Here is a 17457-nt window from a genome sequence, read left to right on the forward strand (position 1 = left end):
CTTGAGGGAGCCGCCAGGACCCGGCAGCCCTCGTGAGGGAGGCTGACGAGGCGAAGGCGGAGCCAGCAGCGCCACCTCCCCAGCCGTTCAAAAGCAGCCCCTAGGGAGCGCGAGTGACCAGGAGCGCGACGAACAGGGCGGGCAAACAGGGAGTGGCGTGTCAGAGGGGAGTGGCGCGGCAGTTAGCACGGCAGTTCCTGCAGGCAGGGCGCGCAGGAAGGGCGGAGAGCAACCGCCTGCCCACACAAACACCTCTTAACGACAGTCGTTAGCTAGGTGATAATGGTCTCCACCAGGCACGGTGCGCTCTCCAGGAAGTCGGTATACACCCAGACCGACTGCCCGTTAAAGAATGCAGCGGTTCAGGTCACCGGATGCAGGGAGTGTCAGAGCCTGCTGCTGCCATCGGCGGGAGGCAGAGACACTGCGTGCGTGAGGTGCGAGCAGGTGGATGACCTGATCCGCATGGTGGCGGAGCTCAAGGAGGAGGTGGAGAGGTTGAGGGATATCAGGGAGTGTGAGCGGGAGATAGACTTGTGGAGTAACTCCCTGCAGGGCCTCAAGGAGAGGTATCGAGGTGAGACACCCCAAATGGGGGTGGACCCCCTGCCCTGTCGCCGTCGGGCAGAGGGAGGGGATCTGGGAGTTGAGGGGGAATGGAGACAGGTCCCTGCTCGACATCACAGGCGATGCCCTCCCCTTCCGGCCCCACCTTCCCAGGTGCCCTTACGAAACAGGTTTGAGGCCCTGGAGCTTGATAGACCAGTAACTGAGGAAGAGGTAGAAAGTGTTCCCAGGAGGATGCCTAGGGCAAGGAGGTCGACTCCACGCCTCAGGACTGCCTCCATCAAGAAAGAAAGAAGGGTGATTGTTGTGGGAGACTCTATTCTTAGGGGAACAGAGGGCCCTATTTGTCGGCCTGACCCTACCCGTAGGGAAGTCTGCTGCCTCCATGGGGCCAGGGTCAGGGACGTTGCCAGGAAGCTTCCCAGCCTGGTACGCCCCTCTGATTATTATCCTCTTTTGATAGTCCAGGCGGGCAGTGACAACATTGAAGAGAGAAGCCTGAAGGCTATCAAAAGAGACTTTAGGGGGCTGGGACGGTTAGTGGATGGAGCGGGAGTGCAAGTGGTGTTTTCATCCATCCCTACGTTGACAGGGAGGGGTACGGAGAGGACAAGGAAAGCCCACCTATTAAACACGTGGCTCCGGGGCTGGTGCCAACGCAGAAATCTTGGGTTTTTCGACCAGGGGGCAGTTTACTCAGCACCTTGTCTGATGGCCGTAGAAGGGTCCATATCCTTTAGGGGAAAAAGGATCCTTGGCCATGAGCTGGCGGGGCTCATTGAGAGGGCTTTAAACTAGGTAAGAAGGGGGATGGGGCTGAAGCAAGGATTGTTGGGGCTGTGCCAGGGGGAACAATAGCAAGGCCGGAGGATAAGGTAAAGGCCCAGCTGAAGTGCATCTACACCAATGCACGCAGCATGGGTAACAAACAGGAGGAGCTGGAAGCCATCGTGCAGCGGGCAGGCTACGACTTGGTTGCCATCACGGAAACGTGGTGGGACCAGTCTCATGACTGGAGTGCTGCGATGCCTGGCTATAAGCTCTTCAGAAGGGACAGGCAGCACAGAAGGGGTGGCGGTGTGGCTCTCTATATTAGAGAGTCTTTTGATGTTGTAGAACTCGAGGCTAGGAATGACAAGGTCGAGTCCCTTTGGGTTAGGATCGGCTAGGACAACAAGGCTAGTGTCCTGGTCGGGGTCTGCTATAGACCGCCGAACCAGGATGAGGAGACGGATGAGGAGTTCTACAGGCAGCTGACAGAAGTTGCGAAATCTTCAGCGCTTGTACTCGTGGGGGACTTCAAGTTCCCTGACATATCCTGGAAGCACAACACAGCCCTGAGAAAGCAGTCTAGGAGGTTTCTGGAGAGCGTGGAAGATAGCTTCCTGACGCAGCTGGTTAGTGAACCTACCAGGAGTGGCGCCCCGCTAGACCTTCTCTTCACAAACAGAGAAGGACTGGTGGAGGATGTGATTGTCGGGAGCTGTCTTGGGCAGAATGACCACGAAATGGTGGAGTTCACTATTCTTGGCGAGGCCAGGAAGGGAACCAGTAAAACCACTGTATTGGACTTTCGGAGGGCTGACTTTGGGCTGCTCAGGACACTAGTTGGTGGAATCCCTTGGGAGGCGGTTCTGAAGGGCAGAGGGGTCCAGGAAGGCTGGGCGCTCTTCAAGAGGCAAATCCTAATGGCGCAGGGGCGGTCTGTTCCCATGTGCCCAAAGATGAGCCAGCGGGGAAGAAGACCAGCCTGGCTCAACAGAGAACTGTGGCTTGAGCTTAGGAGAAAAAAGAGGGTTTATAATCTTTGGAAAAGTGGGCAGGCCACTAGGGAGGACTATAAGGATGTAGCGAGGCTGTGCAGGAACAAAATTAGGAAGGCCAAAGCTCATCTGGAGCTCAGTCTGGCTACTGCCGTTAAAGATAACAAAAAACGCTTTTATAAATACATCAACACAAAAAGGAGGACTAAGGAGAATCTCCATCCTTTACTGGATGCGGGGGGAATCTTAGTTACAAGAGATGAGGAAAAGGCGGAGGTGCTCAATGCCTTCTTTGCCTCAGTCTTTAGCGGCAATACCGGTTGTTCTCTGGATACCTGGTACCCTGAGCTGGTGGAAGGGGATGGGGAGCAGGATGTGGCCCTCACCATCCACGAAGAAATGGTTGGTGACCTGCTACGGCACTTGGATGTGCACAAGTCGATGGGGCCGGATGGGATCCACCGAAGGGTACTGAGAGAACTGGCAGAGGAGCTCGACAAGCCGCTTTCCATCATTTATCAGCAGTCCTGGCTATCGGGGGAGGTCCCAGTTGACTGGCGGCTAGCAAATGTGATGCCCATCTACAAGAAGGGCCGTAGGGCAGACCCGGGAAACTACAGGCCTGTCAGTTTGACCTCAGTACCAGGGAAGCTCATGGAGCAGATTATCTTGAGAGTCATCATGCAGCACTTGAAGGGCAAGCAGGCGATCAGGCCCAGTCAGCATGGGTTTATGAAAGGGAGGTCCTGCTTGACGAACCTGATCTTCTATGACAAAGTGACGTGCTTAGTGGATGAGGGAAAGGCTGTGGATGTGGTCTACCTTGACTTCAGCAAGGCTTTTGACACCGTTTCCCACAGCATTCTCCTCAGGAAACTGGCTGCTCTTGGCTTGGACTGGCGCACGCTTCGTTGGCTTAGAAACTGGCTGGATAGCCGGGCCCAAAGAGTCGTGGTAACTGGAGTCAAATCCAGTTGGAGGCCGGTTACTAGTGGCGTTCCCCAGGGCTCGGTGCTGGGGCCGGTCCTCTTTAATATCTTCATCGATGATCTGGACGAGGGCATTGAGTGCACCCTCAGTAAGTTTGCAGATGACACCAAGTTAGGTGCGTGTGTCGATCTGCTGGAGGGTAGGAAGGCTCTGCAGGAGGATCTGGATAGGCTGCACCGATGGGCTGAGGTCAACTGCATGAAGTTTAACAAGGCCAAGTGCCGGGTCCTGCACCTGGGGCGCAATAACCCCAAGCAGAGCTACAGGCTGGAAGAGGAATGGTTGGAAAGCTGGCAGAGAAGGACCTGGGAGTGATGGTGGACAGTCGGCTGAATATGAGCCAGCAGTGTGCTCAGGTGGCCAAGAAGGCCAATGGCATCCTGGCTTGTATCAGAAACAGTGTGGCCAGCAGGGCTAGGGAAGTGATCGTCCCCCTGTACTCGGCTCTGGTGAGGCCGCACCTCGAGTACTGTGTTCAGCTTTGGGCCCCTCGCTACAAGAAGGACATCGAGGTGCTTGAGTGGGTCCAGAGAAGGGTGACGAAGCTGGTGAGGGGCCTGGAGAACAAGTCCTACGAGGAGCGGCTGAAGGAGCTGGGCTTGTTCAGCCTGGAGAAAAGGAGGCTCAGGGGCGACCTTATTGCTCTTTACAGATACCTTAAAGGAGGCTGTAGCGAGGTGGGTGTTGGTCTGTTCTCCCACGTGCCTGGTGACAGGACGAGGGGGAATGGGCTAAAGTTGCGCCAGGGGAGTTTTAGGTTGGATGTTAGGAAGAACTTCTTTACCGAAAGGGTTGCTAGACATTGGAACAGGCTGCCCAGGGAGGTGGTGGAGTCACCGTCCCTGGACGTCTTCAGAAGATGTTTAGATGTAGAGCTTAGGGATATGGTTTAGTGGGGACTGTTAGCTGTGAGGTTGGACTCGATGATCTTGAGGTCTCTTCCAACCTAGAAATTCTGTGATTCTGTGTGATTCTGTGATTTCCAGTGAGTCTGGGCAGAGTCCGATCTGGCAGAAGGACAGAACTTGATCTGTCTGAGGTGTGGGCTCCTGCACACCTTGCTGTCACCTTGGCAAGCCACCAGCTCCCTCAAGAAGAAAGCCCTTCTGCAGGAGAGGTTCAGACCTGGGAAAGTTGAATCCAAAACCAGAAATGCCCGCAAAGGCGCTGGGAACTGAGGAGTTTGGCAGTAACGCAAGAGCAGTAATTGCAAGAGCAATGCCAAGCAGAGTGCTGTTGCCCTGGGGACAGCCTGCATGGGCTTTGCCTTTTGGATTATCACTGGCAATTTCCCTGGCTGTGGGAGGGAGCGCTGTCAAAGGTAGCAACCGCTGCGTTCTGTTGCGGGATATTCATTCAGTACAGCTGGGCAGCTGGTCCGAAGGCAGAAAAAGAGTTGCAAGGGCAATGCAGACAAAACCATTGCAGTGGAAACCGGTTTGTCCTGCTCACTGACCGCATTCAGTGCGGGCCATGAAGCGCACCCAACTGTGACAAGTTGGACTTGCCCCACCTTGTTCATGCTCTCTCTCTCCCTTCCCAGCTTCTGCAGTCGAGGCTTCACCCATTGTCTCATCCACCTCAAGCTCCAGTGCTAGGAATAACAGTGGCAGGGTCTGCACCATCAGAGCAGACGTCAGCCTGGAGACCACCGTGCTGCCGGCCGCCTTGAAAGGTGAGGGGCTGAGTTCGCAGCTGTGCTGGGGTCCTTTCCTGGGGTGCACGTGAGAGAGGGGCTGGGCATCGGCATGCTGCAGAGGCACCCTCTCAGCCTGGGGGGCCCTGCCAGGAAGGCGACTCTGGTCTGAGCAGAAAGAGCTCTGTGCTTAAGGACACAGATGTCCCCCTCCGGGCCGTGGGCCATCTGTGAGGCCCACAGCAGTTGTGGGGAGCTCCAAGTCCAGCTCTGAGGTGGTGAACGCGCTCTCTGCTCTCTGTGTGCGCTGCTGGGCGTCAGCCTAGTTCAGCTCTGGTAGGTCGCATCACGGGTCATGTGTACCCGCAGGATCGTGCCCTCCCCATCCGTGGTGGAGGAGCGCTTGCGCGCTTGAGCCTCTCTTATCCCTGGGCCTTGTGGCCTGTGGTTGCAAGAGGAGTGGAGCCATCTTGAAGACGTTCCCCTGGGCTGAAATTGCCCAGCAGGTGCCATCCTGAGGAAGAGAGGCCAAAGTCTACCCTGTTTCCTGTGGTGGTACCTCTCCAAGCTCAGGCTCCGGGACACAAAAGAGAGAGACGTTTTGCTTCTTCTTGACAGAGATTGCGCTGGCTGAGCTGGACCGGATCACGCTGCAGAAGCAGATGGTTTTGAAGTTTGCAGCCATCATAGGGCCAGTGTTTACCACCCAGCTGCTGGCTCACATCCTTCCCACTTGCACCAGACATCAGATGAATTATTTGTTGGACATGCTGGTGAGCGACAACATCCTTAAGTGGCTGAAGGACACAGGGGTGCCCAGAGACATCCAAGACCCAGGAGCGCTGTAGCTGAAGGAGGCCTTCCCCCACCAGCTTTGTGCAGAGGGAAGTTCCCAGCGGCTGTTGGGAATGCCTCTACCACTCTGGCTGAGGCCACCATCCATTGCCTTTCAGGGGTGGAGAGGCCGTCTACAAGCAAGGAGACCATGGAGCAGCAGGCTGGCATTCTGGCCTTCTGTGCCCTGCTGCTGCGGGAGGCAGCCTACGAGCTGTGGCCCAAGAGACAGAGGGCCAGCACGCAGCGCAAGTGTGCTGCCTTCCTGGAGAAGCACGCGCACAAATGCCAGAGCTGCCACGGAGGGGACTTTGTGGCCTTCCACCGCTTCGCCGTCCCCAGTCCCCAGGACCGGGAAAACTGCCAGGGCTCTGCTGACGAGGATGACTGGCACAGCTGGGAGGCCTTGGTGCTCGCTGGAGAACAGCTGAAGAATGACAGTACTCACAGCCCTGAGGGTAGGCTGTGTGCCGTGCTGTGGAGCCCCCTCCCTCTGTAAGTCCAGGCCCATGCAGGCTGGGCTGGGGCCCACCGGGTCCCCAGCACCAGGGATAAGCCAGGGGATGAGGATGATCACCGCAGCTCTTGTGCCCTGGGTCTGCTCGGCAGGACCCTTGCAAGCCTGCAGCTCTTAGCCCGGGCTACGTGGGGAGTCCCTTGACACGCTCTCTTCTTCCCAGGTAGTTCAAATGCCCTGCAGCCGCAGCAGGCTTTCTCGGAGGAGGAGTTCAGGTGAGGAGACAAGGTTCTGATGATTGTGGAAACGAGTGAGCTCGAGTGAGCAGGGTCATCTCAGGTGATGCTCATCTGCTCTTTGCTCTCTTCTTTTCCTGGCAACCTGCCTCTGACCAGAGCGTCAGAGCGGTTTCCACCAGAGGGCAAATGGACAACTGCGCAGCCCAGCAGGACCAAAGAGAAGGACGGTGGCGAGTGTTCCTGCAAATGCGAAACCGTCATTGAATCAGTGCTTATGCCTTTGGCTCGCCACTATGTGGCAACGGGCAATGCTTCCTGAGCCTTCTACTACCTGCTGGAGTGTGCGGCTGCCTACCTGCACGTCTCCAACAGCTACATGGTGAGCGACCCTGCTTGCCAGCACGCACTGAACCTGGAGTCCACTGCAACAGGACACGCCCGCTGAGGGGCCTCCCAAAAGAAACAGTGGGGGCAGAGCCGGACTGTTTCCTGCGCTTTGCCTCTCCCACAGCAAGAGACGCGGGGCACTGAAGCAGGCCCGTCAGCACAAGCTGCATTACCTGGGAGGCAGTCTGAAGGCTCCCTTGGTGCCTGAGCTCTGAGCCCACGGGGCACTGTGCTAGGGCAGGGATCACATGGGGAGATGCGGGCCCTCCTAAGGCAGGTGCCACAGGAGGCAAGAGGGAAGGGTGGAGCTAGCTGGGGGCTCTGCACCGATGCTCACCTGCTGCCTGTGTGCTTGCTCAAAGGCCCTTATGAAGCTCAATGAAGCAGAGGTCCTGAGGAACTCCTTGGGGAAGACAGCAACTGTGTTAGACTGCTTTGAGGAGGCGACCTTCTTCAGCCTCAAAGCGGAGGTAAAGCGGCAGGGTGACGTCCTTCTTGCAGGGGGTGTCCCTGCTATACCCAGCCCCTTGTACATTTCTGTTGCAGGAAGCACGGCCGAAAGCACGACAGACACACAGTAGAGTCAGATCATGCTTCATTTTATTGCCCGAATAGCCTAACTTTTATAGAGAACTTAACAGGGGTGGACAGTGTTTCACGCAAGGTTATTGGTCAAAGCACTCAGAAAAACAACTAGAAGAAAACAACCCCACCTGCAAGATAACAGTCCCCTTGTGATTAGTAGTCACGTAGACCTTGTCTTTGGTATCAGCTGCTGGTAACAATATTTTCCTGCACTCCTCAGTTGGGCGATGTGGGAACACTGTCATAGGAGCTTCTCACAGTTATCCTGGTATCTTGGTTTGCTCAGCTGCAGCAGGCCGTGGGATCTATGCTGTTTCCAGATTCCCTCAACAATTCCCCCTTCTTCTTTTGAGCAAACCAAGTCCGACACAGCAGTTTTACAAGTAACTCTTTTAGTTATACCTATAACACACCACGATGATTACCACCACCATAAATCAAATCGTTAATCCCCTTGTGACTAAACCCCGTAACCATCTATACTTTGCTTCAAACAAATCATCGAACTATTAAGTGAAAGACTGATATCATTTTGAGTCTCTCTCATATACTACTCTTCTGGAGTAGGTGATGCCCGGGATAGACAGGGTGACAGTATACTGTGCTGACCAGCTCTGGCTCTCACAGATTTTGTTTTGCTTGATCTTGGTCGCAAGTGCAAGCATTGCTGACAATATTAGAATCTTCGTCAGTAGTTTCCCCGTCCGTTGGAACATTCTGGACAGCCTTCACGAACCGGCTTGGTACCCAAACTGGTCCGGCCGTTGTAGAGACACAGAAATATCCTCGGCCAATGAACAAGACAGGAACTGGACCCTTCCAGACTCCTGTAGCAGGATCTCGGTAACTTACTCTTATTTGCGGCAGCACATTTGGTGCTGCTTTATTCATGGTTTGAAAATGGATACTTGCAGGAGGATCTTCTCGGTCACCGGTCAAACATAGATGATTCAAGACAAATAACGCCTTGGTAGTCGTTCATCGACATCCTTGATTTCCTTTAACCTTGCTAACTGTTCCTTTAAGACTTGATGTGATCGTTCGACAATTGCTTGGCCCGTGGGAGAATATGGGATGCCTGTGATATGCGTTACTCCCCACATCTTCATAAACGTGCTGATCTTTTTGCTGACATATGCTGGGCCGTTGTCCGTCTTGATCTGCTGTGGTACCCCCATGATGGCAAAGCACACTGTCAAATGCCTGCATACATGGAGTGCTTTTTCCCCTCCCTGTGCTGTTGCCCATATGAATCGTGAAAAAGTATCAATACACACATGCACATATTTTTTAGTACCAAATTCTGGCATGTGCGTGACATCCATTTGCCATACCTCGAGTGCCTTGACACCCCGTGGATTAATACCCAAGCCTAACCCCGGCCCATGATGACTGCAGGAGGGGCATGCTCTTACAATTCCTTTAGCTTCTGCCCAAGTAAGTCCAAACATTCTCCGAAGACCTTTAGCATTTTGGTGAAACATTTCATGTGACACACGTGCATGCATAAAGTCACTTTCTGGTCTTGCTGTGATTACACTCACCAACTTGTCTGATTGTGCATTACCTTCTGCTAATCCAATTGAGAACTGGTGACTACGTATGTGAATGACACAGTAAGGTGCGGTTCTTCCTTGAATGGCATCTCGCAGTTGCAGAAACAATGACAACAATCGGTCCTTCTTAGTTTGCCGTATCAAGGCGTCCTCAATCCGATTCACTACATTGACAACATACAGAGAATCTGAAATGATATTAATTGGCTCACGCATCCAGCGTTGGCAAGCCCAAACAACTGCGGACAATTCTAGTGTTTGTAATGTATCCCCTGTTGCCCCTGTAATTCAGTGATTTTCCCAAGTGCCATTCTCATACCACACACACACGGCCCGCCTACTCAATGCACCGGCATCAGTATAAACTGTGCGCCCCACTACTGGCCGAGGCGAAAGTTGTGGTACTTGTCGTGGTTTAACCCGGCCGGCAGCTAAACACCACGCAGCCGTTCGCTCACCCTCCCCCCTCCCTCTCTGGGACGGGGGAGAGAAATGGAAAGTGAAGCCCGTGAGTTGAGATAAAGACAGTTTAATAAGACAGGAAAATAATAATAACAAAAATAATAATAACAATAATAATAATAATAATACAATGGTGATAATAGGAAAGTAATAATAATATGTACAAACAAGTGATGCACAATGCAATTGCTCACCACCCGCTGACCGATGCCCAGCCTAACCCCGAGCAGTCCGGCCCCCTCCCCCCGGCTAGCCACCCCTATATATTGTTTAGCGTGACGTCAGATGGTATGGAATACCCCTTTGGCTAGTTTGGGTCACCTGTCCTGGGTCTGTCCCCTCCCAGCTCTTACTGCACCCCCAGCCTGCCCGTTGGCAGGACAGAGCAAAAGGCTGAGATGTCCTTGGCTTGGTATAAGCACTGCTCTGCAACAATTAAAGCATCGGGGTGTTATCAGCACTCTTCTCATCCCAAGCCAAAACACAGCATTCCACCAGCTACTAGGAAGAAAATTAATTCTGTTCTAACTGAAACCAGGACAGTACTGCTTGCCATTTATATGATCTTATAACTTGCCAGAGAGGCCCCTTTGGAGTTCGGGAATGTACCAGTCCCAGGTAATCTAACACAGCTTCTTGTAGTGGTATGGATTGCTGTAAACACCATTCCAAATGATCCTGAGTTATCGGTAGACTAATATCCCCGGGTTCCTGGCCGCTGATATCAATACTCCGAAAGCGACCCTTACGTACTAATTCCGCGATGGCTTCTGCCCGGGTCTGGATACTCTTTTTTGGCTGTATTGATAGAAAAATCCATTCCAAAATTCAAAAATGTTGCCCTATCATCCTTCCTTCATAATTATCTATTTTAGTTATATCATTTCTACTTTTAGGGTCAGTGGCATCCTCCTCACACTGTTCCTGTCTTTGTCGGCCCTTATTTCCCCCCTCTTCTTTTTGCCACTGACCAATCACTGCAAATGGGTGAGACACATGATTGACTATTATTACAGAGAGTGGAAGTTTTGTGACGCGTCTGCAAGCCGCGCCAGCTGCAACCTTTTGAGATATGCGGAAAAGGGCCTGCCGTTGTTCATTCGTCAGTGTAATGCTCTGTTCTGCCCTCCTACCCCGCAACAAAGGTAACAATAGAGCCAGGTCATCATTAGTAATTCCTACGATACACCTGACCCACTGAATATTGCCCAAGAATGTTTGGACGTCTGTTAAATTATGCAAAGTAGTAGATATATCGACCTTCTGCGGTCGGATGGTAGAGTCTGATATCTTCCACCCCAAGTACAGCCATGGCTGTCTCCGCTGAACTTTTTCTGGAGCTATCTTTAGTCCTTTTTCTTCCAGGGTATGCTGAATAAATTGTAGATCGGAATCCTGGAAGCAATCTGGCCTGCAAAACAGAATGTCATCCATGTAATGGTAAATAATGACATCACACCATGCTGTTCGGATTGGCTCCAAAGCCCAGGCTACATATAGTTGACATAATGTGGGGGAGTTCTTCATACCCTGGGGAAGCACGAGCCACTCGTAGCGTTTTGCCGGGGCTTGCTTGTTAATGGCGGGTACCGTAAAGGCAAATCTCTGGCAGTCCTTGTCTGCTAAGGGAATTGTAAAAAAACAGTCCTTTAAGTCTATGATCAAAAGGGACCAATGTTCAGGCAGCATGGTCGGAGATGGTAAACCAGGTTGCAAGGCTCCCATAGCTTGCATTTGGTCATTTACTCTTCTGAGATCTTGTAGAAGTCGCCACTTTCCTGATTTCTTTCGAATCACAAAAATCGGTGTGTTCCAGGGACTTGTGGATGGGCGTATGTGTCCTGCCTGGAGCTGTTCTTGAACTAAAGTCTGTGCTTGCTGCAACCTGTCTGTCGTCAACGGCCACTGCTCCACCCAGATAGGCCGATCAGAGTGCCATGTCAAGGCCAGGGTGGGCGGTTGCTCAGCAGTGTCCACTAAGGAAAATCCTTGCTGTCGGTAGTAATCACTGCCCCAAGCTGAGAAAGTATGTCCCTCCCGATTAACATTTGAAGATTTGCAGGCAGTGCCATCACGTACAGTCTAGCTGAAATCGTTTTCTCTTGGAATTTTAACGTCACAACCTGTGCACTGAGGTATGTCGCTGAGCTGCCGCCCACTCCCGTAATTCCAGTGGCTGGAGATGTTAGTGGCCAATGTTTTGGCCATATCGTGGTGCTGCAGATCGTAACATCCGCACCAGAATCGATCATGCCGGTGACAGTAATTTGGTGTGATCCAATGGATAATATCACATTCATCATAGGTCGGGAGGCCAGAGATCTGGTGAAACAGATAACATGGTCCGTGGAGCCAAAGCCTCCTGCCCGGTCAACCTGTGCCCCCGCACAGGGTTGATGATTTTGGAGTGCAACAAGTTGGGCTATTTTGGTACCTTTCGGAATAAAGAGGGGTGGGTTGAGCGTGTATGCCATGACTCTAATTTCTCCTACGTGGTCAGCATCGATAACCCCCGGAATGACCATCAATCCTTTAAGGCCTACAGAGGATCTACCTAATAGTAAGCCGCCTAATGGTGTGTTTGATAGTGGGCCTTGGATCCCCGTAGGAATGGCTGCTACAGACTTATCGGAGAGCGTGATGCTTACTGTTGTTGCCAGGTCCACCCCGAGGCTTCCTCTGGTGGCTGGGGCATTGTTGTCGAGAAATCCGCCCCATCTGGCTGTGCTGCGGCTACTGTTGTTGTCGCGCGGCCGATCGCACTCCTCTTGGAGTTTCCCTGAGCCCTGCACATCGGTGTAGCATGTGTATTAGATTGGCATAGGTCGCACCAGGGGGCAGCTGTACACTGTCTTCTTATATGGCCAAGCCTCCCGCATCGATAACATCGCCACTGCTCCTGGGGGTTGCGTCTCGAGGGACCACCATTGGATCGGGACACTATGGCAGCCAAAGGATCACCAATGGCTGATGCAACAGCTTGAGCCATCACAGCTGCTTGCTTGGACTGATCAACACGCTCTACCCTCTCCAACATTTCTTCAATGGGAGCAGTTTTTGGTAGCGTAGCTAGGATGCTTTGGGTTTTTGTGTTCGCGTTGTCAAAAGCAAGCATTCTAAACATGCTCCATTTCAAGTCTGGTGTCAGGTCAGGATGATCCATGACTGCTGTCCATAATCGGTCGATGAACTTGGCATAAGATTCACCTTGGGCCTGATGAATTGAAGCAAATGGAGGAGCTTTCTTTTCCCCAGGGAGGGCAAAAAGAGCTCGTAGGGCAAGCTGTGCAGCTGTTCGATGAACAATCTCAGGGAACTGCAGCTGAAGCTGAGGATCGAAGTACGGGCCTGTCCCTGTTAGCATTTCAACTGTGGTGCCATATAGGGGGTCCCCCGTTTGACGCGGACGACTCGCTTCCATTTGTGCCAACCGTAGCCATTCTCTTTCAAAAATTAACAGTTGAGAGGGAGTTAACAACAGACGGTCTATGTTTTGGCAGTCGAAGGGACACATCAAATCTGCCTGGAAGATCCAATGAATTATCTGTCGTGCCGCTTGAGAGTGTAATCCATAATCTGTGACTGTTTTCCTAGCTTGTTGTAGAAGCTTCCAATCATGTGGCTGCCACGACCCGGTGCCTTGTCCGGAGTTGACAATAACTGGGCAGGCCAAGGAGGAGGAGGCGTGCCAATCTCCCTCGAGAATGGCGTCACGTATGACACCCGACCACCTGGTTGATATCGGTGTTGATGGAGCTGGGGTGGCAGATAACGAGGGAGAGACACCCTGGGTGGATTTATGGTTCTCTGGCGGCGGCGCAGATGCTGGGGGCATCGTGTCGAGATTTTCCAGTGCAGGAGGCGAAGAGGGCAGGTCACAGGCCGCATCCGCACCGGGCTCGGACAGTCCCTTAGCAATGGCTGCAGCCGAGTCCTTTATTGAAGAGGTCATGCCTCGAACCGGGGTCAGCATAGGATCCGACGGAAACAATTGTGATAACGAGGTGTCGGATTTCGTAGTCGATGTTTTGGTAGCCCCAGACTGCACGGACAAAGCCTGCGTCACTGCCATGACAACCTGGCGTTCGGCCTTCAGACCGCTTAGGGCATCAATCACCAAACGCCAGGTTTTACATAAATCCTTATCAAACTTTCCACGCGTGGTACTTGTCTGCCATAAACGGTCTCCTATGAGTTGCCACTCATCTGGGCTAAAAATTCGGGGGGTCTCCTTCAGAAAACCCTCTTTCTGGGCCCAATTTATCAAGGATTTAACCTTGTTCGTATTGCAAGCCACGCCTCTCATAGCGAGAATGTTAGAGAGAAGCTTCACGGCCGCCTCCGCCTCCATGGTTACGCTATCTCCGCCCCGCTGTTGCTCGGTGACGCCTCTTATCTCCCGTAGCAACTCGACTCCGGACGGCAGCAATTCTGCGTCTCACCGCGACTCCGTTTCCCGCGGCCCTCCGCGATTCCACGTCTCACCGCGATTCCGCGGCCCTCCGCGATTCCGTTTTCCGCGTCCCCACCGTGATTCCGCGTCCCACCGCGATTCCGCAGCCCTCCGCGATTCCGCATCTCACCGCGATTCCGCGTCCCACCGCGATTCCGCGTCCCACCGCGATTCCGTTTCCTGCGTCTCACCGCAATTCCGTGTCCCACCACGACTCCATTTCCCGCGGCCCTCCGCGATTCCACGTCTCACCGCGATTCCGCGTCCCACCGCGATTCCGTTTTCCGCGTCTCACCACGATTCCGCGTCTCACCGCAATTCCGTTTTCCGCGTCCCACCGCGATTCCACGGCCCTCCGCGATTCCGTTTTCCACGTCCCACCGCGATTCCGCGGCTCTCCACGATTCCGTGTTCCGCGGCCCTCCGCGATTCCGCGTCTCACCGCGACTCCGTTTCCCGCGTCTCACCGCGATTCCGCGGCCCTCCGCGATTCCTTTTCCCGCGTCCCGCCGCGAGACCCCGTTTCCCACCGTTTCCCGCGTCTCTCAGCGGGAGTACCGCGTCTCACCGTGAGGCCTGTGTACAGTGTTTCCAGGCCGGTGTCTGGTCTGCTCAAGCGCCGGTCGGATGGGCGCTCCGATGTCCCGGCGGCGCGGCGAGGTCGCGGCGCCGCTGGTCCCAACGCCGCTGGTTTCATGGTCCCCCTGCGTTCTGATGTGCTGGCGCCGCTGGTGTCCCGCTGCGCTGCGATGTTTGTCCCGGCGCCGCTGCGATGTCCTGTTCGGGTCCTGTTCAGGTCTCAGCCTGTTCGGGCGCCATATGTTGCAGAAAGCACGGCCGAAAGCACGACAGACACACAGTAGAGTCAGATCATGCTTCATTTTATTGCCCGAATAGCCTAACTTTTATAGAGAACTTAACAGGGGTGGACAGTGTTTCACGCAAGGTTATTGGTCAAAGCACTCAGAAAAACAACTAGAAGAAAACAACCCCACCTGCAAGATAACAGTCCCCTTGTGATTAGTAGTCACGTAGACCTTGTCTTTGGTATCAGCTGCTGGTAACAATATTTTCCTGCACTCCTCAGTTGGGCGATGTGGGAACACTGTCATAGGAGCTTCTCACAGTTATCCTGGTATCTTGGTTTGCTCAGCTGCAGCAGGCCGTGGGATCTATGCTGTTTCCAGATTCCCTCAACACATTTCTGCAGCCTCTGCAGGAGGAGAGGCTTGGGAAAGCGGTCCATGTCTTCATGGCTTCCTCTTCCTGTGCAGGTCTGCTGTAATCTAGGACGCGTGGGGCTGGCCAAGAAAATGACCAGGCAGGTGCTGAGCCTTCTGAAAAAGCGTCCTCAGACACACTCCGGAGCCTTTGTCAAGTCTCTGTGGGAAAGGTTTCAGGGTGCTCTTTGTGACACAAACAGAAGAACACCCTCTCTTCCGCTAGAGGCTCGGTAAGCATCAGAATGGAGAGCGTGGGAAAGGAACAGTATTCTGGTGCCAGGCATTCAGGCCCAGGCCTGCCTGGACTTCAGGCCACGCCTAAGCTGTCCCATAGCTCATTAGCAGGACCGAGGCATTAAGGCACGATGTGTGGGTCAAACAGGGGCCAGTGCAGCCTCACGCTGCCCCCCTGTGCAGTCCCTGGGCCTTTGCATAGAAAGCAGCTTGTGCCGAGGGATGCACCTGCTGGCACGTTTTGGATGAGGCCGGGGTGGCTGGGAACAGAGAGATGTGAACAGGGAGGACGGGCTTAACAGGGGAAGGAAGGCAGTGACCTCAAGGGACAGGATGGGGTTGGGTTAAGGTTGGGGGGATGATGAGGAGAAGGCTCAGAGTTGCGATGGTCCTTCTCCTGCTGGTGCCTGGCATCACTTCCCCCCCGGTGCTGTCGTGCCAACACACCCTCTGTAGTGGTTGGCTGCCCCTGGCAGCACTTCTTCATTTGCCCACTTCCATGCCGGCAGCCCTTCCAGCACTAGCTCCCTTCCTCTGAGGAGGTGTACGTGTCTCAGCTGCCACCCCACTTTCCCCTGCCCAGTCTGGTTTGGTGCTCTACAGCCGTGCCTCTGGGCTCAGCAGTTTCTCTTGTGTGTCAGGAGGAAGAAGCTAGCCTGGATGCTTCAGCAGACCCGCTGCCTCTCCTTACTGGGGCACCTCTACAGCCTGGAGGGCACATCAGGAGGACGGAGGTTCTCCCGCCTGGCAGCTCTCATGAAAGCCAACGTGGACAGGAGAATGGACTCCTCTCAGGAAGAAGACTCCCACCCCAAAAACTGCCTTTCCATCCCTGCTTTTCTCAGTGTGTCTTAGTAAAACATCTGTTCTCTTATGGTGGTGGTTGTCAGGCCTTGCCAGGGAAGGTTCAGGTTGGAAATAAGAAGAAAGTTCTCAGAAAAGGAGAGCTTGCTCCCCCAGCAAGAGACGCGGGGCACTGAAGCAGGCCCGTCAGCACAAGCTGCCTTACTGGGGAGGCGGTCTGAAGGCTCCCTCGGTACCTGTGTGGGCACCTGGAGAGAGACAGCATGAGCAGGATGGGATGTTGGAAGCTGCCATAGTGCAGAGCGAGCAGAGGAGGGGAGGGCCACGGTGGGGGGGGCGTTCCAGAGTCCCCGCAGGGTCAGGTGGGCTGCTCCATCCCGAGGCGTGCTGGGAGCTGTAGTTCTGCGGTGCCAGGCGGCCACATGGGCTCCGGGGTGCCGGCCCAGGTCCTTGCTGCGCTTGATCGTTGGGCTGCTCCTTGTTGTGAAACATGGGATTAGAAATTAGAGAGCGATGGATTAAGAATGAATATGTAGGCAACACTCCTTGCTTAATATGTGCTACTGAGATGGGGAAGATGCTAAAACTTTTCTGAATTAATATTTACAGAATCACAGAATTTCTAGGTTGGAAGAGACCTCAAGATCATCGAGTCCAACCTCTGACCTAACACTAACAGTCCTCCGCTAAACCATATCCGTAAGCTCTACATCTAAACGTCTTTTAAAGACCTCCAGGAATGGTGACTCCACCACTTCCCTGGGCAGCCCGTTCCAATGCCTAACAACCCTTTCGGTAAAGAAGTTCTTCCTAACATCCAGCCTAAAACTCCTTGGCCACCTGAGCACACTGCTGGCTCATATTCAGATCGACACACGCACCTAACTTGGTGTCATCTGCGAAATTACTGAGGGTGCACTCAATGCCCTCGTCCAGATCATCGATGAAGATATTAAAGAGGACCGGCCCCAGCACCGAGCCCTGGGGAACGCCACTAGTAACCGGCCTTCAACTGGACTTGACTCCATTTACCACGACTCTGGGCCCAGCTGTCCATCCAGTTTCTAACCCAACGAAGCGTACGCCAGTCCAAGCCAAGAGCAGCCAGTTTCTGAGGAGAATGCTGTGGGAAATGGTGTCAGAAGCCTTGCTGAAGTCAAGGTAGACCACATCCACAGCCTTTCCCTCATCCACTAAGCACGTCACTTTGTCATAGAAGGAGATCAGGTTCGTCAAGCAGGACCTCCCTTTCATAAACCCATGCTGA

The 17457-nt window shown here is 53.7% G+C and overlaps 1 protein-coding gene across 2 annotated transcripts; it reads left to right on the top strand.

The window, feature by feature from the left end:
* The first annotated feature begins 5894 nt into the window (after window positions 1-5894).
* LOC137846728 (adenylate cyclase type 10-like) lies at window positions 5895-16260 on the top strand. 2 transcript variants are annotated; one of them, XM_068664851.1, is made up of 6 exons: window positions 5895-6248; window positions 6471-6522; window positions 6643-6865; window positions 7236-7343; window positions 15204-15382; window positions 16028-16260. In XM_068664851.1, exons 1-3 carry the CDS (start codon window positions 5942-5944, stop codon window positions 6803-6805), a joined length of 522 nt encoding a protein of 173 aa, XP_068520952.1. In that variant the 5' UTR covers window positions 5895-5941; the 3' UTR covers window positions 6806-6865; window positions 7236-7343; window positions 15204-15382; window positions 16028-16260. The 2 variants fall into 2 exon arrangements, with proteins under 2 accessions (XP_068520952.1, XP_068520951.1); XM_068664850.1 differs by lacking the exon at window positions 15204-15382.
* Window positions 16261-17457: the final 1197 nt, after the last annotated feature.

Source organism: Anas acuta, chromosome W, assembly GCF_963932015.1.
Source record: "Anas acuta chromosome W, bAnaAcu1.1, whole genome shotgun sequence".
Lineage (NCBI taxonomy): Eukaryota > Metazoa > Chordata > Aves > Anseriformes > Anatidae > Anas > Anas acuta.

What these genes read in the sequence shown, in the direction of transcription:
- LOC137846728 (XM_068664851.1), top strand. Translation starts at nt 5,942, where the DNA reads ATGGAGCAGCAGGCTGGCATTCTGGCCTTCTGTGCCCTGCTGCTGCGG. An exon ending in CAGTACTCACAGCCCTGAGG is followed by an intron (nt 6,249 to 6,470) that starts GTAGGCTGTGTG and finishes TCTTCTTCCCAG; the next exon opens with GTAGTTCAAATGCCCTGCAG. An exon ending in TTCTCGGAGGAGGAGTTCAG is followed by an intron (nt 6,523 to 6,642) that starts GTGAGGAGACAA and finishes GCCTCTGACCAG; the next exon opens with AGCGTCAGAGCGGTTTCCAC.